Below are 23,948 nucleotides of genomic sequence, written 5' to 3'. Positions count from 1 at the left end.
GCTTTATGTATAAAAATAAAATAATATATTTGTATATATTTTTACTAACTACTAAATGTATATATATTATATTTTTTTGACAAGTGTAGGGATAAGAAAATAAGACAAAGACAGATGAGAAATTTCATTCTCCGCATTCAGACGGATCAGAGACAAATCCTAGCTCTAGCACTTGCGCTTTTACTGTGAGAATGTTAACTAGACTGTGTGATAATTTCCCCATATCAAATTTAAAGATAATAATTATACTATGGCATGCAGCTGTTGTAAGCTTTCAATTAGGTAGAGAATGTAAAATATTTAGGAGAGTAACCCGCACACAGCAAGATTTCAAAGAAATGGTAACTTATTTATTTATTTATTGCAGATATCTATTCCTTATAACACTACTGAAAAAAGCAAATGGTGACATGGTATATAACCAGAATTTGATAACTATTCTCATTTCTCCTCAAACCCATGCTGTGGAATATGATGCTATTTAAATTTTCTATGATACAAAATGTTAAGTTCTGTTTTCCCAGAATCCTTGAGCCAGCTAGAAGATCAACTTTATTTTCTTGTGGAGCATTTCTTAAGTTTGGCCCTTTTAGGGAGGCTGCCAAGCGCAAACTGTTTTCCTAATACTACTAAGATGTCATTCACAGTTTTTCTTGCATTATTATTTTTTAAATGTAGGGTTTAGTTTTCAACAGGCTACATGAAGTATAATGTTATGTGAGATATCACAACAATTCAATGCAGAAGCAGATATAAGAACCCAACATCTTCTATTAAGTCAGAAAGTTAAAGGATTTGCAAAATGTAAACAATGTATTACCTTTTAGATTTTTGAAAATGTAGCTTTAAAATGATAATATGCTATTTATGGCTCCATGTAATGGGTTTATTTGGGCTATTTTAACAAGTTAATAAATGCGTATTTTAAATTTTTCTATTTGCATTTCTAATACTAAATATTCGTAGATGGAAATGCCCCCTCCCCTGCCAAACACAAAGGTCTTTAAGTTCTCAATATTTAAGTGTGTAAAGGGATCCTGAGTCTCAAACAGTTTGAGTAGTGGTGAACATTACTTCTCTCTTCATGAATGCATTGTGGTGAATTACATTACAGACATTATTAACTTCAGTGAAAGATTCTACACTACTCTAGCCATAGTAAAGATGGGGAACATGTGCACATTGTTTTTGTTTTGTTTTGTTTTGTTTTTTCCTATTTCAGGCTCTAGTGAAGGCAGATGCAAACACTTTGTCTTTTTTTTGGGTTGTTAATCTAACAGAGTATAGTGACTCTAGATGTTATCCATAATTTGTTTGTTCCTTGAGAGCTTTTTTTCTGCTTTTTCTTTCTATACACAGAAAAGACATAAGCAAGAATTATTCCTGCAGTCTTACAAGACAGAAGTATTTCCCAGAGGATTTTCTAATCAGTGTTGTATCCTTAAATACATGAAATGGACTGAAAAAAAAATGGATATAATGCACATTCTTATCTCGATCCTTTGGGAATGGGAACCACTCAAAAACAGTAGTGTATTGTGAAATATAGTTACACTACTTATTATATACAGTGGATATATACCATGTAATTTATTTCAGCAATACAATTTGATTAATTTCTGATTATTGGACGCATGTTTATGTGCATCATAAAAAAGATTTTATTGTGATGTTTTTCTTCCTCTGACTTAATTGTCATTAGTTTTGCATTCATATTATAGTCCATGAGAAGTTATAAGTATGATGTAGTGATTTGGTAACCAATCAAAGGTGTTTCAATAAATTATGGTGTTACACAAAATCCTTCATTGGTGGATATTATCCTTTTTACTTTCAAGTGATCCTAAAGGTATGCATATTTTTGAAATATAGAAGAAATATCCCCTCTTTAGATAAAGAATAATATAGGCAAGAATAGATTGTCTGCATTGCATTTCTCACTGAATAACTCAGCACGGATAGATTTTTGGTTCATGAATGTTCTCATTCACTATATCCTGACTTTAGAGATAAAATTGTCTTTGTACACAGAGCAAAATCATATCATTGAACCACAATAAAGTCTTTATATTATGTTCAACTATAACAAGACTAGATTATCCTTTCATTCTTGCTAAAAGATTTTTTGGGAGTGAGTGTGTCAAGCTCTTTTTTAGGCCCTGTTAATCCAGGAAGTGGGCACCATCTGACCACTACATATATTGGCCAGAGTGATATTATCTAAAACCAGTCCTTTTGAGTAAATATACAATCTCCTTAACTTCGAAAGGAGTTTAGAATTACACACATGCATGTATGTAATTTAAGCCAATGCAATCATATACCTGTATGTACATGTGCACATGTATAGATATCGCTGCTAATGGATATCTCTTGCAAGATCACATTTTTGATTTAAAAATTGTAAAATGATTTAGAAAGCTTAGATTGACTTAAGTTTTTAGCAGACAGGTTAGTGAAATGGTCAGTGGAAATAACAACTGATTGATTGTGATTTAATTTAACTGGTATCATGTACTAGCCATTAGAAAGCAGTCTTTCCCTCCCCTGAAATGCTATGACTAAATCTCATGTATTCAGAAGACTTATTCTGCAAAAAGCATTTTTCTTTTTATTTATTTTGTATTATTACTTTTGTAGGCTCTGTTATTTTTGAGACAGGATATTGCTCTGTCACTCAATTTGGACAGCGGTGTGGGTGGCATAGAGGGCAGTGGAGTGATCACTGCAGCCTTGAGCTCCAGAGCTCAGGCGATCCTCCCACCTCAGTCTTCTGAGTAGCTGCAATTACAGGCATGAGCCATTAAGCCCAGCTATGTTTTTTTTTTTTAATTTTTTGTAGAGACAGGTTTTTGCTATATTGCCTAGGCTATTTTCAAACTCCTGGTCTCAAGCAATCTTCCCTCTTCGGCCTCCGAAATTGCTAGGATTAAAGGTATCAGTCACCACATCTTGACCTTTTTCATTTTAAATATTATTTCAGCATTATTTTGAGGTAGTAATGGTTTTATTTGTTTTAGTTCCATATGTTTTTGTGGAACAGGTGGTATTTGGTTACATGAGTAAGTTCTTTACTGGTGATTTGTGAGATTTTGGTGCACCCATCTCCCAAGCAGTATACACTGAACCAGTTTGTAGTCTTCTATTCTTTTTCTGTAAACAAATAGTTATACCAGAGGTTTTTGAACCACTCTTAGTAACTGTATATTCTTCTGTATTTCCCAACCTCCCTGGCAGTGTGGTAATGAAATTTTTTGTGGGTAATGAAATTTTTAAATAATTTTAGGCTGAGGAAGCTAAGCTGGCCTGTTTTTAAATCTGTTTTCCCCCAACTGGATGACATTGGAAACCTTGTATGACAGATTATGAAACTAATCATGAAGTGTAATGTAATGTATTAACTTTGTTGTACAATTTCACTACATTTCTATTTGTATTTTTTTTTGGTTCAGTGTTAGGCCAACTAAATAATGATTTATTTTAAATGTTTCTATAACATATTTTCGTGTGAATAGATATATAAATATTTATAAAGAACAAAAAAGGCAATTTTCCTGAATATGAAACTTTTTTTCTGCCTTTAAATTATTCAAATATATGAAGCTGGTGTTTCCCAAAGTATGTTATGTTCTACTCAATATTGATCCTGGGGATATTCATCAAAGTAATTCATGTGCTAATACATTTTAAAAATTCCATGTTATATACTGACTCATCCTAAACCTCTCTTTGGAGATTGAAACTAGCATATGTAAAATTCATTAAATCCTTCAATGAATCAAATAATTTAAATTAGTGTTATTCAGTGCCTATATGATCCAAAACATATATTATAAACTTAGACCTCATAACATAAACTAATTACCCACAAAATAAACATTAGAAAATACTTTATTAAATTATATTTAATTATAAACATCATAAATACACTGAAAATGAAAACCAATCATACTGAATATTTTAATGTGTACGTAAAATACATATTAATGCATGTATATTTATATGTATTATATCTATTATTTAATATATAGTAAAACTACTTTTTGGTAAGAATGGTTCAGGCTTGAACCTTCTAGATTGAAAGTTTCTTTAGAGCAGATATTAGATCCTATTCATCTATGAATTTCCAATGTTTTCAAAGTGTTTTAATTTAATATAATCTTTAAAATATTTGTCAACAAGTAAGTGAGATATTTCCTCTATTAATATTGTCATTTTATACTCCTGTAAAACATAAAGATGAGTAGAAAAGCTGAAAGTGGAACCCAGAGATGTAGAGGACATTGCGTTCCAAGATTATATATTGATGAGATTGGTAAGACAATACATATTAAATTCAGTTAAATTTATTTAGATTACAAACTCTTCACTAGATTCTGATGCTCATGTTTTAAAAAATAATTTTATAATTATTAATGTAAAAATAACATAGGTTTACCATTTATAGATGAGTTAAATGGCATTATGGGAGAAATTATCATTTCAACTGTTTCCATTATTGGCCTTAAACGACCTACATTCTAAGGTTCTATAATTTGTTCTCTCTGAGATAGATTTTTCTTGGCTATGGTAAAGAGGTAAATATATAAATAGAAAACACTGCTAGAATGAAAATAAAAGTGTATCTCAGAAATATGTAGCTCATATTTGTTTTATTCTAAATTATAAAAATGGAGAGAATTTCCTTAGAAAATTTAGTTACCTATAATTTTAATTATTTGTATGAGATACTTATACCCAATGATGGAGTTCAATGATTCCTCAAGCCAGTCTATTTTCTCTGGTCACCATTATTACTATTAGTACATGCAATCATTTTTATTGTAATGCCTTGCCAATAATTGCAGCATTATAAAATAACTCACAGATGTCTATGAATCAAAATCAAATATGCTGTCTTCTTTATTTTTAAAATGCTTCCTATTACAAGAAACAACAAGTACTCTTATGATAACTGTATGTAGAAAAAAAGACTTTAATAATTTACCCAAAGACACACACTTGTTTTATGTGACTTAAAGTATCTGTAAAATATACCATATATCTATTTTTGTCAAGCATATTTTATGTGTCAAATGAAATAGTGACTCATAAGAACATTATTCTTGATGGAGAATAATTACTGATGGTATAAATTTCCAAAAACTGATAGAATACCTTTTTAAATAGAAAATCATCTGGTTTTATATAATGAATTTCATCATGATTTTAATTAATTTGGAAGCTTCTATTCTATACTTTTGAGGGTGGCCTGGTGTATTGTTATTACGTATTAAAAATTACTACAAACTAATAATGTTCATGGTGGTTATCAAAGTTAATATATAAGAAAAAGTTGTTCCATATACTTGAAATTGATTTACATAGCACAGATTTGTGAGGTGAGTGCCAACTCTATTTCAAATATTGTATTGGAAGCATCTGACTCAGCAAGGTAAAATAACTCATCCCAATTTTCCCAGCAATTAACCATCAGAGCCAGATCTGTAGTATGTGGTCTCTGACTCATTAGGTGTTATTCCTTCCATTACAATGATAAAATAAAATCAATTTTTAAAATGCTCAGAGAAATCTTGCGCAGAGGGAAGACAATATAATGAAATGTGTTTAATAGATATTATCACGCTTGTAATCCCAGCACTTTGGGAGGCTGAGGAGGGCAGATCAGCTGAAGTCAGGAGTTCGTAACCAGCCTTGTCAACATGGTGAAACCTCGTCTCTACTAAAAACACAAAAATTAGCTGGGCATGGTGGCGGGCCCTGTAACCCCCCCAGCTACTCGGGAGGCTAAGGCAGGAGAACTGCTTGAACCCTGGAGGCGGAGGTTGCGGTGAGCCGGGATCACACCATTGAACTCCAGCCTGGGCAACAAGAGTGAAACTCCATCTCAAATAAATAAATATATAAATAAGTAAGTACTGATATGTCAAGACTACTTTCATTAATGACTGAATTATTATATTTAAAGGTGAAATATTTGAAGTGGAATAAAAATGGAGGCTATAGTTACACTGGAACTTCTTTAATAAACCCAGGTTTTAATGGAGCTCATACAAAAGATTTAAGGAGCAACAAGTTCTAAGAGAGAGAGAAAAAATAAGTGGACTGCTTCATCCTTGAGTACAGAATTGAGATGGCTAAATTCCAGAATTACTTGAGGCTTTGAGACTGGCTTTCACAGGGTACAGTGACTTGGGTTCCTACAGGAAGCTACAATCAGGGAAGAGAAATTTTGTCTAAGGTGGGTTGTGAAGACAATTTTTGGCCATTGCTCACCAGGAGTGTAATGATGACTTGTAGACATTTTTCTCTTAATTTCATTTAACCACAATTGATGGACTATTTAAGTACCTGGGCAAACGCATTCTTCCCAGCCTTTGTGACTAAATGAGGAAAACCAATAACAATTGCAATAATATATGAAAATGGATACTGTTTATTGAGTGCTGATAATAACTAAAGAACTGATAACAACCCTACTGAGTATTAACAACTACTATACTCCTTTTTGAGATAAGAAGATCGTGCAGGGTAACTTGCCCTGTTGTTTGTAAACTTGAAAGACTACATTTGAATCCAGGCCCTTCAAATGTAACCCAGATTTTAATATAATTTATTATACTCCCTTGATAAGGCACAGTTTTTATAAATATTCTTACTCTGCATTAATCAGAGTTTATTATGTAAATTATGTTTAATTGAGATTGTTTTTATTTCTTTGATGTAATTTTATACTCTTAAAGCATTTCAATATATCGCAATGAAACTTTCTGGTTATGTATCAGTAATTCATCAAGCTGATGAGAAGTGATAAATGTGTAATGGTAGCAGACTTACACAAGAATATTGAAATACCATCAACTGAAATGTTGAATCAAAATAAAAAAGGTAATTAATGATACAAAACATAATCAACAAATCTAATAATAATCAAGCAAAATTGTCACAACAACATAAAAATAATTCAACTTAGTACCTTCTTCTCTCCATAATATGTTAGCTACTGCAGCATGTTGAAAGAAAAAGAAGAAAAAGAAAAATGAGTAAAGAAAGCTTTTGCTATATAGTAATATAAATATTATTAAAGAGGTCAAAGTATCTGTGATAGAATGTGTATATAAACATAGTGAAGTTAATTCAGTGAACTACTTTAAATTAACAAAACAATAGCATGTTGGAATTAACTAATAATGCTTTGTACATTTTTTGTTATAGACAATTCTTATTTGGAATACAGATTTTGTTAATAAACAAAGAACATTTTACTCTGCATTGAAAAAAACAGGAAGCTTAAGTTAGTTTAATTGAAATGTATTTTTAGAGCAAGTTTTGGTAGTTAAAACTATTAGGCTGACAGTTTTAGCTACTAATAGAAAAAGTTATACTCTTAAATTTTGCAATAATCACAATATGTAATATTTTTACATGATATGAAATATTCCTGAACAAGAAGAGTTCTTGTAAATCCAAGATCTTGAACACCAAATTGGACTATTTTTAAGGAGTATATATTTTTACTGTTTTAAAACAGACAGAAATAGATCTAAGTATACCTTGCTTCTTTTAGTACATACTGAATTGTTCTTGAACAACAGGTTTTAAAAATATTATATAGCGACTTAATCAGTAAAGAACTAATATATTAAGATAGAAATTAAGAAAAAAATCCAATTGAAACTATTCTGAAGGAAATGCCTGCCTCTTTAATAATTCAAAATTACAATAACACTATAAGTTCTTAAAGCAAAATCATGAAAGTGTAACTAATAGAAAATCTCATACACAGCAATTACTTCCAGCATTTTGACCGTATTAAAACCGAATGACTTTTTTTTCAACTGAACCCACATGTGTATGTTTCAGAACCAAGAATGAAGTCTAGCACTCCTCACTTACAGCTTAAGGCCTGAGTCATGCAGTTTTCAGCGTTTGCTATATTTCTTTAAAAAATTAATTATTAATGGTAAACATTTACAATTTTTAGTTTTTTAATTCCCTAATGAAATTTATTCAAACCTAAACACATGATGTGTGTATTCCTGTAGCACATTTTGTGCTGTTGTTCTTATGCCTGCAGTGCTCTTTGAACAAATAAGAAAAAAGTATAACTTTCAATTATGAGATGAATAAGTTCTGAACATGTAATGTACAACGTAGGTGGTGACGGATGTGTTAATTGTGATAATCATTACACAATATATATATCATCTTTTCATCTTAAACATATTCAATCTTTGTCAACTAAATATGTTATAAAATGATAAAACGACAAATCCCATTCTCAAGAAGAGGTTATAGACACAGGAGGAAAGAGAACCATGAAAATAAATAGAAATAAACATGTAATAAATGAGGGGAAAGAAGCAAATTTCAAATTCAGCAAATGTGGACAAGACAGAATGATCATCTATGAAAAGAGGTGAGATACTGGAGGGACAGCTTCATTGAGATGCTGATGCACAAGAAATGTAGTATTACCAAAGCTTTCAAGAGTGCTGTGTGGTATAGGGGGCTAGAGAGGTTATTCCACACATGAGGAAAAGAAAATATGTTCAAGGTATATCAACCAGAAACATCAGAACATATTGAGAGAACGTGTCAAGTAATTTGGTATATTTGACGTGTAAGACTGGTTTAAAAAGATAAAGCTGGATAATTTATTCATGACAAAATCAAGTAAGTCTGCACACACAATGCAAAAGAAATGGACTTTATTGTAGTTTTAGGAAAGGTTGAACTATGATTAGTCTTATACTTCTTTCTCTAGCCTATAAAAAAACAACAAAGCATGTATTTCCTTATATCTCCCTCCACTCACTTAGTACCATTTGAGTACCTAGCATGTGTTAGATGTATTCAGCACTACCATACACAGGTTAGAACAGGCAATCTCTGTGCCCATAGAGCCTATATTCTAATTGGGCAGACAAAAAGTAATCAAATGATGACAGAAAAAAATTCAAAGTTATGAATTTAGTGTGTTATAGAAGAGAAAAACATAGTAATGTGAATGCATTTTTGGGTGGATTAGACATTGTTAAACAGAGCGAACTTCTGTAATTATGATCAAGGTGAAGTCTGAGAAATAAGTAAGAATAAACTAAGTGAAGGGTATGATTCAATTTCCAGACAGAAAAAAAGCATGTGAAAAATTCTAGTGGCATATCAAAGCACCATTATTTTAAAGGAGTAAGGACATTAGAACTAAGGACAGAGACATTTTTAAGACTGGCAGTCATTTAGGAATAAATACCAAAAAATACAGACTTTTTAATACCAATATCAGATAAGATAAAATTCAAGGCACTACATACTGAATTTAAAATTACATAAGCTGAAACATAGTATTAAAATAGGAGACAGAAACTGTTAAGGTTGGATGTAAAATAAATAAATCCACAATCATGGTCTGTTTCTTTAACATATCACTCTCAGTATTTGAAAAATGAAGAAAAATAAAGACAAAGTTTCAACAATACAATTATCAAGGTTGAATTACGGTATTTACAATGATTGTTTTACTACACAAACAGAAAGCATTTGCCAATTTTATTGACAGATCTACAAGGGTGGCCACAAAGGAAACTACAAAACAAAAAGCCTGGCTCTACTCTGCAAATATGTTCCAATAAGCAGAGATTGTTTCTGCATTTTCAGACAACAAAGTAAATATGCAAATACACAAATCTTCAAACCCACAAAATCCATCAATAAATTTAATATTTTTAAAAACTAAATATAACCACAATTTATATAAAACATAACAAAAAAAGAAAATTAACCATGTGGGCCCAAAGAGTGTTAGAAAAAGGATAATGCATGGACCGAACTGAAGCACTACTGATCAAACAAGACAGACAGACAGAGAGAGAGAGACAGGAAGAGGAGGAGGAGGAGAAAGAGGGCCTTTTGATGGGTCAGGGGGAGTAGGGAGAAGGTCAGGAAAAATAACTAATGGGTACTTGGCTTAATACCAGGGTGATTCCTCAAAGACCTAAAAAAAAGAAAAAGTGTTTCACACAGCAATCCCATTACTGAGTATATACCCAAATGTATATAAATCATTCCATTATAAAGACACATGCACACATATATTCATTGCAGCACTATTCGCAATAGCAAAGATATGGAATCAACCTAAACGCCCATCAATGGTAGATTGGGTAAAGAAAATGTGGAATATATATACCATGGAATACTATGCAGCCATCAAAAATAATGGAATCATGTCCTTTGCAGGAACTTGAATGGAGCTGGAGGCCATTATCCTTAGCAAACTAATGCAGGAACAGAAAAAGAAATACCACATGTTCTCACTTATAAGTGGGAGTTAAATGGTGAGAACACATGGAAACATTAAAGAGAACACACTGAGGCCTATTAGAGTATGGTGGATAGGAGGAGGGAGAATATAAAGAAAAGTAACTCATGGGCACTATATTAATACTTGCATGATGAAGTAATCTGTACAACAAACCCCCATGACACACATTTACCTATGTAACAAATCTGAATATGTACCCCTGAACTTAAAATTTTAACAAAAAGAAATTAATTTAATACATCATATTAGTTTGTCAGTTAAGGACTGTCAATATAATTTAACCAAACAAAAATGCAATCTGATAAAATACATAGCATATTACTAAGTATAATATAAATTCTCTTAGTAAACTAATAAACTAAGAATAGAGATTTTTTATTAATTTAAATAAGTTAAAATTAATAAATTAATTAATAAAAAACTAACATATGCCAGAATAATAAGTGATCATCAATGGATGATTGGATAAAGAACATATTACACACACACACACACACACACACACCATGGGATACTACTCAGTCATAAAAGGAAATGAAATCTTGTCTTTTGCAGTAACATGGATGGAACTACAAGCCAGTATCCTAAATGAAATAACCCAGAAACATAAATTCAAATATTGAATATTCTCACTTACAAGTGAGTGCTAGAAAATGGGTACACATGGACATAAAAAAGAAATAATAGACATTAGTGGTAGGGTTGGAAGTGGGCAAGGAATAAAAAGTGACATATTGGGTACAATGTTTACTATTCAAGTGATAGTTACACTAAAAGTCTAGACTTCACCACTAGGCAATAGATCTATATAACAAAACTGCACTTGTACTCCCTAAATTTATAAAAGTGAATTTTTAAAAATTGATAAATTAATAAATGGAGAATCAAAATATTGAATTATGATTATTTAAAATTAATTTTCATGAGTTGAGCAATTTATTAATCTAAGAAACAAATATAAATTGTATAAATAGTATAAATAGAAGACACTCAAAATTTGAAGGCAAAATGAGTCACAAAAGATTAAAGTAAAAGTACAAATGAAGTTCATAAGATCTATTATTTAGTAAGATACAAGATAAATATACAATTTCTATATTTTTCTTCTATAAGAATAAGATGCAAAATAAAATTTTGTTTACAATAGCTTAAAAGCATAATATATTGATGGTTTGCTAGAATATAGAAATTGTAGCAAATTAAATGTAACAGCCACTAAAAATAAGCTAGATGGGAATATGAAGTATTCCTAGATGAAGGTAACAAATATTATGTAGACAAAATGTATTCTGCAATTAGTTAACTTAAAAATCATACATATTGTTATTGTCTTTTTAAAACATATTCCATTTTATATAGAAAGTTAGAACGTATATTAAGTTTAAAAAAAAAACTCAAATGTAATTGCCCTGGTATAATAATACATTCTCTTTTTGTTTGTTTCTTTGCTTGTTTGGGAGTTGGTTGTTTGTTGCTCAGACTGGAGTGGAATGGCGAGATCTCAGCTCACTGCCATCTCCACGCACTGGGTTCAAGAGATTCTCCTACCTCAGCCTCTCGAATAGCTGGGATTAGAGGCTCCTGCCACCACATCCAGCTTTTTTTTTTTTTTTTTTTTGTATTTTTAGTAGAGACGGGATTTCACCATGTTGTTCAGGCTGGTCTCAAACTCCTGACCTGAGGTGATCCATCCACCTTGGCCTCCCCGAGTGCTGGGATTACAAGCATATAATGCATTTTTTCATGTCTTTTCATTATTTTTCTCATTTTCATATAAATGCCTACATATATGGAAATGTATCTGATAAAATATATAAATATATGATATATAAATATAATTTTTCATGCCTTTTATTCATTTATTATAACATGCCTAATCTAGCCTTTATACATGGTTTTAAATAGTTTCATCATATGAATTTCTGCTTTTTAAAAATATTATGATTTACTTCTTTTTAAATTCTAACCTAGTACCAATATCAGAGGCTAGCATAAGTAATAGAAGCTCAATAAATATCGTTGACATTTATCAGTCATACAGGTGTATGTGTGTGTGTGTGTGAGTGCATGTGTGTATGTGATTACTGTGATGACCATCCTGCTAAGCAGTTATTTTCAGTAGTACATGTCCCTGCAAGCAGTATGAGAGCCTTTAAAACATTTGATATACGCCAGGTTGATTTCCAAAAGATTGTTACCAGCATCACTAGCAATCTGTGAAATTATTCATTTCAAACTATTATTGTATGCATGTGTGTGTGTGCATGACCGTGTGAACAAGTTTACTAAATGTGAATATATATGTAATATATATATAAATTAAATTCATAATGTATTATATATTACATTTGTAAATATGTATTAGTTTGGTTATCAGTGATATTGAATATATTTGGAAATATTTGGAGAAAACTTTTGCCTTCTGCTTATGTCCTCAGCTCCTTGTTTCTATTAGGGTATTGCCATATACACATTTTACATTTTTAACAGCTGCCTATATATTGGAATGGCTTTGTTTCACCATCTTAATTTATCCTTCAGACAATAAAAACAGCTACATATAATAAATTCAGGCTTAAATATGCCACTACTGTGATACATATATGTATGTGAATTTATTATATGTAAATATATATATTTACATTTTATCAATGTCCTTAGTATATGTGTGTATTTATACATACATAAGTATATATATAGTGAATTTATTATATGTAATTTATTATATATATTTACACATATATAAAAATATGTTTACATATAATAAATTATATATATATTTACATATAAATTATATATATTTACATATAATAAATTATATATACACACACACTAAGTATATATGTATAGTGAATTTATTATATGTAAATATATACATACATACACACACACACACACTCTTACACTTGTTCTTTTCCTCAATGTCCTTAGTATAGCACATAGGGGCTTCCATGATATGTCCTTGTCATCTTTAATTCACATTCCAAACATCAAGACTTTTTGAATCTTTTTATTTTAAGGTATATCCTTACCAGAAATCTCCACCTAGTTTTCTCTCCAGTCACCTTTTAAGGCCCACACTCTGTTGCCCAGGCTGGAGTATAGTGGCGTGATCTCTGCTCAATGCAACCTCCACTTTCCAGGTTCAAGTGATTCTTGTGCCTCAGCCTCTTGAGTAGCTGGGATTACAGGTGTGTGTCACCACACCTGGCTAATTTTTATGTTTTTCATAGAGATGGGGCTTCACCATGTTGACCAGACTGGTCTCGAACTCTTGACCTCAGGTAATCTGCCTGCCTCAGCTTCCCAAAATTGTTGGGATTACAGGCATGAGCTACCATGCCTGACCAATCCAGCTTAGTTTTGACACTATAGTTAGTTTGTCTGGAACCAAGACTTTGGACTAAATAACTTTTCCTTTCACACATGGAGCTCTGTGAAACAACTAATGTACTCAATATACAATAAAAATTATCTGCTTTGGTATCTTTTATTCATAATTGAACAATAAAACCATCAAAGTTATAAACCACTTAATTTAATATGTATTCACTACATAACTGAAATGTAAAGTTTTTTCAAAGATAATATACAACTTATAATGAAAATGTGGCTCAGTGGAATAGATGGCTGACAGGTGTGACTGAAATCTTTATTAGTGCTTTTTAGCAAATTGCCTTGTTTTCTATGTTAGAATCTTACACTTACTTTCAAAGTGATAGATCTCATATTAAATATGCTTTCATTGTAAAGAAATGTATGTGGAGAGCTGAATGATGTTATATAAGCAACAGCAATAAGGTAGTTACCTACATAATAGCATGCTGTACTATGCAGAGCTACTTTACTTGGCTATTCATGTGTAAATTGTCTGAATTTTATATTAAATAATTTTTTTTTTTTTTGCTTGTGCTTCTTGTCTGAAAAGTTTCAGGTTTTCACCACTGCAAATCATTTTTTGATAAAGTGAATTTATATAATGACAACATTTAAAGTAGATGTTTTATTGACTGCTTTCTCTTTGGATTTAAGAAACTGACTTAACTTCAGCAGGCAAATAAAAAAGGGCAACCTTAAAAGAAAAATTTGGATAAAGTACAATCTGTAAAAACGTATGGATAGTGCTATGGTAGTTGAAATTTCTTTGAATATACATATGGAGAATGAACTAAGACATTTAAACTATGCTATTTTTAGGCTAGAAACAACATTTGATATGTCAAGTACATTGCCTGCCGTATGCCAAATTCAAAGCCACTTTCAAACGAACCTGTCATTCTTTGGAAATTAATTGAAGAGGGTTTCCCTCTGTGACCACACAGGGTTTTAACCTAATGTCCTAACATAAGCTAATTCGGCTGTAGTGCCTGGCTTACATTAGGGCATGCAATACAGAAATTAGCCAGAAAACTGTGGCTTTCATTTTGAAAAAGTGATGAGATGCGATAATCAGATTCTTCTGGGAGGCAACTGGAATCAAGAAATGACATCTGAAAAGCAGAGACCAGAGGGAACAGAAGCATTAGGAATGCATAGCAACAGGCACGATAGCGTGGTATAGTCAGGACTATGATAACTTGTGACTCAAGAAGGTATGACATGGAAGAAGAGTCCATGCAACCCAGGAGAGAGGCAAGAAAATTCAGAAGTTGTCTATGTAATACAGGTTTCCGTGTTCTGAATGTGGACGCATCTCTGACTGCTTCACACTGCCAGTTTCAAGTTCACCTTAGTTTTCAAATAATCCATTACTTAATCAAACAATATAAGTCTACTCCTAACAATCAAATTAGTCTCATTGAATCCACGACAAGGTAAGAATTGTTGTTAAGTCAAAAGACTAAAGCCACCACAGAAATAAACAAACAAAAACAACATCCATCTTTCCTTCCTTCCAATGACAAACCAAGTAAACAGAAAGTATGCAGTGGTTACGTCATAGTGTGTAACAAATGTCTCAAACTTAGTGGCTTAAAACAACAATAAACATTTATGGTCTTCCCGAATAGAGCTTGGCTGGGAGGGTTCTTGCTCAGGGTATTTCATGAGGTTACATTCATCTGAAGGCTTGTCTTCGGCTGGAAGATCCACTTCTTAAGGGGCTCATTTATATGACTGCCAATTTGGTGCTGGTGGTTAGCAGGAGAACCCCAGTATTCCCTGGGCTTCTGCCCAAGGCTGCTTAAATGTCCTTACATTCTGTCAATGGGTTTCTCCCAGAATGTGTGATCCAAAAAATCGAGGCAGAGGCCATAATGCCCTTTATGACCTGGTGTCAGAAGACACTCACCTTCACCTCCATCCTGCTTTATGTATGATAGAGACATTTACTGTTTCAGTGTGGGAAGAGATGGCAAGGGTGTGTATTGCAGGAGATGATGGTAACTAGTTAATCTTGGACACCATAGTCTTAGAGTAAGAAATTGCTAATAAGAAAACATAACCTTCAAAACAACTTTTCTAGCTAACATCCTCCTAGCCAGACTGGCAACACCTAAGCTTCTCATTATATATACATACTAAGCCTACTACTGTCAGAAAGTGACTTGATTTTGATAATTATTCACACAAATGAGTGTGTTTTTTTACATAATAAATGATAAACAGTGACATAATAAAAGAATAGTGGGTAATTAGTTGCAGATAAATAGGGAAGAAATGTTGCCTTCTGACTCACTCATACTGTATCATTTTAAGTATGTGGCAAGCAAAGTAAAAGTAACTTCCGTTTTTGGTTTAACTTCTTCATTTAGAAAATTTACCATAGGGATAAGACAATTTAAAAATAAAATGATTATAATATATATTAACTGCCTGCCACATAATCAGTTGTTCAATAGATCTTGGTTATGCAGCCATATATATCCTAGGTGGAACTCAAGATGATCATACATATAAAGCTAAATTAATAGAAAAGTATCCAAAATAAAACATTGCAAAAAAAGTACACCTTAACCTTTAGTTAGGGCTATATGAGAACTCTCCTTATCACTGCAGAGAACAGAATCATTAGAGAAGTAGGAGGCTACTTAGATATTAATTAGCATATGCTCAAAAAATTAAGATGGTAAAGGTTTAAAGCTTTCTTTAAAGTTGCTGTAATATACCACAAAAATTTTTTAAAGGACATTATTGTTTAAAGGACAATATGTACTATTCCTACTACATATTCTGAGCTCCTCACTGTTTAATATTTATTTAAGTGTATTTGAAATATATAATATATATAAAGTTAACATATAAATATAATTGTATTTATAATATAAAATAAAATAGCCGATATTTGAAGGAAATTGACTACTTTAAAACAATATTTATTATCAGGATAAAAATTGCTAGATATTTTGTGAGGGAAATTAAAAATCATAACATAAAACATCAAAGATATTGTATACGCTGCTATGTAGGTATTCTGGGTAAATACATAGTTTATAAATCAACTAAATTGGCTTATCTTTGAAGACATATAGGAGTAAAGACATCCTAAAATCTACCATACCAACTAATTATACGTGCTTTCCTTTCCAAGAACAAAGGAAAAACTAACCTAGAACTGAAGTTTTCTTTAAAGCACTTAAAATATATCTTAGTTCTTGAACAAGTTTGTGATAGAGAACCCAGACATCTGCATTATGCAGTAAGAATTTTGATATCAAAAATTGAAGAATTACAAAACAATAATTTCTTTCATAACCAATCAAAGTTTAAACATGGCAGAATTTAGGATCTTGAATTAAAATGTATCCTGGTGATCCCAAGAAGATGGATTAATTGTAGAATCAATTTGCTATTTTATTTATTTGTTAAGTCATCCTGTTGAATCAAAGTATTTGGCACTAGCCAACTCATCTTCAGCCTGGGGTGTCTCTAAATCTTTTATCCTTGGATATTTTTTCCTTCTCTGTGATTTAATTTTGAAAGTAGCACTTACTCAAAAAACATTAATCTCCTTGTTTTACTTGCATTAGTAGGGAGGGAATGGCAGCTTCTGCTTAAAATTACATAATAAGCTCTGGATGTTTTGATCCCAACTCTTCAGGGTTACCACTTACAGTATCTGTTCCCCTAAAACATTTGATGGATAGGCTTGTAGTTAGTATAATTTGCCTATCTTGCTAGATGAATTAAGTGAAACTGATGCTGATTTGAATATTACAAATCAGTTCAATATTTTTAAAGAGAGAGGAAAATATTGAAATTATAAAAATGTCTCAAGTCATCCACAGTGTTTTTTTTCCTGTAATTACTCACATGCATCTTACATTAATATTAATACATTAAATCCTCTGGTCATAATACTACCTGATTTGAAATCTCTATTCTGTCACAAGCCTTAAGTCTTCTTTATATTCTTAAGTGCCTGTAAACCAGTTTGAGAATCACAATTTTTCTCTTTAGTTTAGAAGGAAAAATTAAAGCATAGAAAAGTAACATCAATATCTAAGCCTGGTCAAAGAAAAACAGGTTATGAATTTGGAGGTACTGCCAACATTATTTTATCATTTCTTGTCTTCTTTGTTTGAAACATGATTGCTCCTACTAAGGGCTGTCTCACTAACTCAAATTGCTACAATGGAGAAACACATACTGGAATATGACAAATATGCCTGTTCTCCCCTAGTCCTACCTTCCCTCTCTCTTCCCTTCATTTCAGTCCCCGCCCCCATACAATAAGGTTACTATATTAATAAGACAGAGTGATGCCAGCTGTTCTTCCTTCCTTTGTCAACACTGAAACAAGGGCAGAACAAGCAACAGATAGCAGCTGCAGTTATTGGCACAGAGAAAAAGAGAATGGGGTCAAAGATGCTCAGCAGAGAAGTGACAGAGATAGCAAGAAAATTAGGCCAAGTAGCAGCCGTGTAGCCAACTGTGGCTGTGATAAGAATGAATGTAGGCACTGAAATGTGAGAGCATTTCCAGCTGACACCTTCTGATATCACAGAGACTCCACACACATGTAAACTTTAATTACTGCTCACTCTTGAAAATAAAACGTGGTCAAGCAAGACTTTGATAATAGGATACAAAAAGGCTTTTCCTCCTGTATTATGTAATGTTGATTAAGTATATATATTTAGTAATAAATATATATTTTACTAATAAAAATATGTTTTGCTAATATATATAACTAATAAAATATATATTGTGTATATATATATAATTTTTTTACTAACATTTCCTGGAAACATATCTTTCCCACACTTACTATACAAGACAGACAGCGAAGAATAATTATCAGATTTTAAAAAACTATAGATATTATGCTCTTGGAGAATCTTTTTCAAACTTGAGGATGAAACGTTTCATGTGAATGTGACATTGTAAAATAATACCTAGATACAAGAATAAACAAACAGTCGATTGCCATAGTGCTAATTAAAGTATAAATGATTCCTAAAATATTTGAAGTTGAAAATACTTTTACATTAAATATAAACATAAAAAATCTCATTTATTATGTTTTCTAAAATAGTCCTATATCTAGAATATTGTGCTATTATTTTTATCCATGTGAATATGTTTTATCCACTATTTAATACACTTGAGAAAATTTTAAAGCTAATAATCATTGACCTGGAATAATAACAATAATGATAACTAGAAGAAACATTTATGGAGCCCTCATTTTGTGTTAGACATTGCCAAGTATTTTAGAACATTGGATCTACTAAAATTTCACTTGTATAAATGTGTCTAATCAAGTTAATTTCTAAAATAGCTTAATATACAAAAGCAAAATAAAGCAAGCATGTGTTAAAAAGTATAAGAGAGTAATCAAATAGGGTATAGTAAGATAATAATGTTCTAAAAGTAAATTGACAAGCAGAACATCTACTTCTTTTAAGTACTTCACAAAATATTTTCAGGTTAGGCTCTGTAGCCAAAATTGTCTTTCTGGCCAAACCTGTACCAATCTTATGTGTATATAGGCAGGAAGGAAAGGATGATCAGTGAACCACAAAGGCATGAAAAACAGACAGCAGGTTATCTTCTATCTATTATAGTAAGTTCTTTCCAGTGTCAGTTTTGCTCCAATTTGATGCTTATAATTTAATAAGGCATAAGAGGCCTAAGGCATAATTTAGTCTTTATTTTGATATAATCATATACTATGAAAAATGAGATTTTGTGAACGCACTGCTTTTATTCCTGGAAGTTCACATAGGCTGATAAGCCAAGTAACACTATCTTTTAGGAAATTCTATTGTGCAAAATAATATTCAATAGATGGATAAAGGAAGATAATTGAAAACCCATATTAACTGAGTTCCAGCATCATGGTGTAATGAGTTTCCACAATCATATTTCCCCTTAAGATTAAATAGTAAACTACAAGACAATTTGTCTTATAAACTTTGCTGGGAATTGAAATTTGAATTAAACCTACCTTGGTAATAAATAAAATACTCAAATGCCTACTATATGTAAAAAATAAAATCCAGCATAAAAATGCTTATTGTGGTATCTCCAGGATAAAAACTAAATAATGAATATGTAGAAAATAACTTTTACCTTTGAAGGGTAAACCGAAAATAAAATTCTAAGGTCTCCAACCATCTGAATGGACTTCCTCCTCAGCCAGGACTCTTAAAATTTAATCTGAGAGGCTGTTTCAGGCCATGATGGGAGGTGGGGATGGAACATGCCTCATTATAACTCTCTGACGTTAATGTCAACACAGACTTTTAAGTCTAGTAAGAAAAATTTTACATCCTAGTCTTTCTGAAGCTTGTTAGCTAAAAGCTTCATCTGCATAGTAAAACTTTGGTCTCTAAAACGTCTTATCGCAACCAAGACAGTCCTTTCTATTGATCCCAGGTCTTTAGACAAACTCAACCAACAACTAGAAAATGTTTAAATTTACCTATATAGCCTGGTAGCCCACACCTCTCACCCCGACTTTGAATTGTCCTGCCTTTCTGGACCAAATCAATGTATTTCTTGAACATGTTTGATTGACATCTCATGCCTCCCCAGAATGTATAAAACCTAGCTGTACCCTGACCACCCGGGGAACATGTTCTCTTGACCTCCTGAGGGCTGTGTCACGGCCATGGTCACTCATATTTAGATCAAAATAAATATCTACAAATATTTTACAGAGTTTGACTCTTTTCATTGACAGAGAAATATAGCTTGTATATGTTTTCTAATTTGGCTTTTTTTCGTTCATACACTTCAATGTCTTTCTTAATCAGATTGTACATCACAATACATTCTCGTCTAGTATTGTAAATATTTTTATAATCACATGTTACACAAAGTTAACCAAACCCACCATGTATTAATATTTTCTGGCCTGGACGTGGTGGCTCACACCTGTAATCCCAGCACTTTGGGAGGCCAAGATGGGTGGATCATGAGGTCAGGAGATCGAGACCATCCTGGCTAACATGGTGAAACTCCATCTCTACTAAAAATACAAAAATTAGCCGGAGGTGGTGGCAGATGCCTGTAATACTAGCTACTAGGGAGGCTGAGGTAGGAGAATCTCTTGAACTTGGAAGGGGGAGGTTGCAGTAAGCCGAGATCATGCCACTGCACTCTAGCCTGGGTGACAGAACGAGACTCTGTCTCAAACAAACAAACAAACAAACAAAAAATGTCCTGGAGCTTTCCTCAGCTTGATATTCTCTTAAATCTCCAGCTATGGAAGTGTCACTACAACCATCAAAGATCAGCTCAATGTTCATTACCTCAGTAGAGACTACTTGTTTCTGTGTCTGCGGTCTCATCTCACTTAGCTTATGTGCATGTAACAGCAATTATTTTATTCTACTATGTATTATTGTTGCTCTTCATTCCTACCTGCACTCAACTTTCTTTCTGAAAGAAGGACTTCAAGACCTTCTGAAAATAGAGAATTGATGTATTCAGTTTTGACCACATGCTAGCCACCTGTTTCTTTGTTCCTCAGGAAATACTTAAAAGGTGAAAGCATAAATGAACAAACCCATTTTTGTCTGCAGAATTTTTTTTCTCCTAACAATAAAAGCTCTTAGTCACCTTCTAAACTATGTAAATTACTCTCTTCTAATGTACAATTGAGAAATAGTTAAGTCAAGGGTAATACTCCCTTGGTATTCACTTACTTTGTAAGGTAACTAGCTTTACACACATTTGAATTACAGAAGTCAAATAATTAGAGCCATTTCAAAGTATATGCATGAAATTAAATCAGTTTGGTTCAACACAAATATTCAATTCAAATACAAAAAAATTATACAGCAAAATATTCAATCCATGGGAGGTTCTTCCTAAACAGTTTCTGTATGTATGGGAATTTAATGTGACTCTAACGTGTGAGATTGCTGGCTCTCAAGGCATAGGCAAAATTAACTCTAACGGACAATGCCAAAATGCTTTCCCAAGGGCAGTAAAACGAATACTACTGCTGGCAATGTAGGACAATTCCTATGTTTTCATATCTCACCAAGTCTTGGTAATATGCAACTTTTTAACTTTTGGTATTATAGTGGATGTGAAATAGCACTCTCTATTATTTTAGATATTTATTATTTTAAGGTATGTTTTCTTCATAATTAATGAGGATTAGCATCTTTACATAATTCATAGTGATATTTCATTTTTCCTTGTCTTTGAAATGCCTTCTTAAACTTATAGGCTAGTTTTGGGGGGGTTGACTTTATTTATTTATGATAATGAGTTTCTGTCAGTTATTTGTGTTGACAATAACTTTAGGCAAATTTTTAGGATTACAACTTCTTAATCTTAATCATACAGGGTCCTCTGGTGTTTTATTTTGCATTGTGAAACATAACTCTGAAATTACATTTTGACATTAATATTAGTATAATGATAACTTGCATGATAATGGTTGAACTATGTATATTATACACACACAGAATCCTTACTTTATAGTAAGAAATTATATTTACAAACACATTTTGACCTGTTAGGGCATGTTTGAAATAAAAGTAGAAATATTTTATTCATTAATAATCTGATTCTATTAAAATTTCACTACTGTAGAATGTTTCCAAAGGATGTATTATTCTTTATACCAGAGTTGAGTATGACCATATGTATTAAACAGACAGCACATCAATTTAGGGGAAAGATATTCAAATAGGCCTACCATTTTACTGCATGAGATAGAAAAATATCTTTAAAGACATTTCCTATTTAACAACATTTCATATTTAACATAAATATAAAATGCACATATAGTTTGGATATAAAGCAAAAAAGGAGGAAGAACAATAATCAAACTGTCTGACTTACTCTATCTGACTCATTCAGACACAGTCAGCCTTTATCAGAATTCAGGTATTTGGGTAAACAGGACAAAGGAAACACAGTTGTATAATCCGGGCTGTTGGCACACAGTTAATAAAAATATATGGCATAAATTTGACTTCACAAAACTTTAAGAAAACACCCCACTTCACCCCCTTACCCCAGAGTCTGGGCATTTCAAAGATATATTTGTTTCGTTATTTCATAGAGATTGTATACTCAGCACTGTCGCTATGTGTAAGTGTATTCAGTCCACATGCCTAAAGTTATATAAATAAAATTTCATCACCATTGTCAACTTATCCTAAAATAAATTAGTCACACTGGCATTGTGTAATATGAGATAGAGGGTCCGTTAAAGGTATATAATGCCTTGTGAAGAAAATTTAGGCAATAGATCAAAATAAGAAAGCATTACTTCTTATCTTGTTGTGTAGACAATGAAGATGCCCAATAGTTTATGGCTGCTGAAAACCTGTCAATTTAGTGACATTCAGATCACCTAGCATCTTGTTAGATAATAAAGCTCTGCTTTTGTGCAAAAAAGTGGCAACGTGTTAGAAACAGATCTATTTTATGACGTTGAAGGGTATTATTTTAAAAATATAGTCTTCAGATATAGAAATCACAAGACAGGTATTTTCAGTATGTTCTGGGTCAAAAGATGAAAAGATTTACAGAACAAGTTACCTCACAGGGTGTGACAATGACATTGGCCAAGTTGAGAAGCATGAATATTGGAATTTATTATAAATAATTAAAGCTTATAAAATAGTAAATGCTTATCAAGCATGGTTAACCTCGACATGACTCTTCATCTTAAGACATTTTATTTCATAATGACCTTATTGCTACATAAATGTCTATATCAAATATTAAACAAGTAATTTGGGGCTTTTCAAAAAGAAATACAAATTGTTAATTTCTGATTTAAATTATAATTAGTATATATCCTCTATTGAATTATATTTAATAAAATATATGAAAACTAATATTTTTAAACATTGATTTATTTTTTCCATAAATGTTTGTTTTTATTTGGTTCTATTTGACTCTAGCTCTTAGCTCATGTCTATCAGGATAAAATCCTTCCAGGCTGTGAAGTTTGCACTTTATCTTTACGGATTTTTGGTGTACGTTATTATTCCACCTATCTCACAGTTATTGAGTGTGAAAACAAAACAAAACGATTATTAATCTGATGACTGCTGCACCTAATATTGGTTGAGTCTAGAAATAATTACTAATTGATGATTTTTGCATATGGCCTCATTTATAGCTTTTTTTTTTTTTTTTTTTTGAGGCGGAGTCTCTCTCTGTCGCCCGGACTGGAGTGCAGTGGCGGATCTCAGCTCACTGC

The 23,948-nt window shown here is 32.0% G+C and overlaps 1 protein-coding gene across 3 annotated transcripts in view; it reads right to left on the bottom strand.

The window, feature by feature from the left end:
• Nucleotides 1-23,948, bottom strand: part of FSTL5 (follistatin-like 5) — an 817,862-nt gene that overhangs the window by 120,847 nt on the left and 673,067 nt on the right. For 2 of the 3 annotated variants that reach the window (XM_011959691.1, XM_011959692.1), the window contains exon 11: nt 6,977-7,003. The exons of the other annotated variant lie outside the window; for it this stretch is intronic. In XM_011959691.1, the coding sequence (XP_011815081.1) occupies nt 6,977-7,003 (27 nt within the window). The remainder of the gene's footprint in view (nt 1-6,976; nt 7,004-23,948) is intronic. 3 annotated transcript variants of the gene reach the window in all.

Source organism: Colobus angolensis, unplaced genomic scaffold (assembly GCF_000951035.1).
Source record: "Colobus angolensis palliatus isolate OR3802 unplaced genomic scaffold, Cang.pa_1.0 Scaffold5, whole genome shotgun sequence".
NCBI classification, from domain to species: Eukaryota; Metazoa; Chordata; class Mammalia; order Primates; family Cercopithecidae; genus Colobus; species Colobus angolensis.
This window is presented reverse-complemented; position numbering and strand designations above follow the sequence as displayed.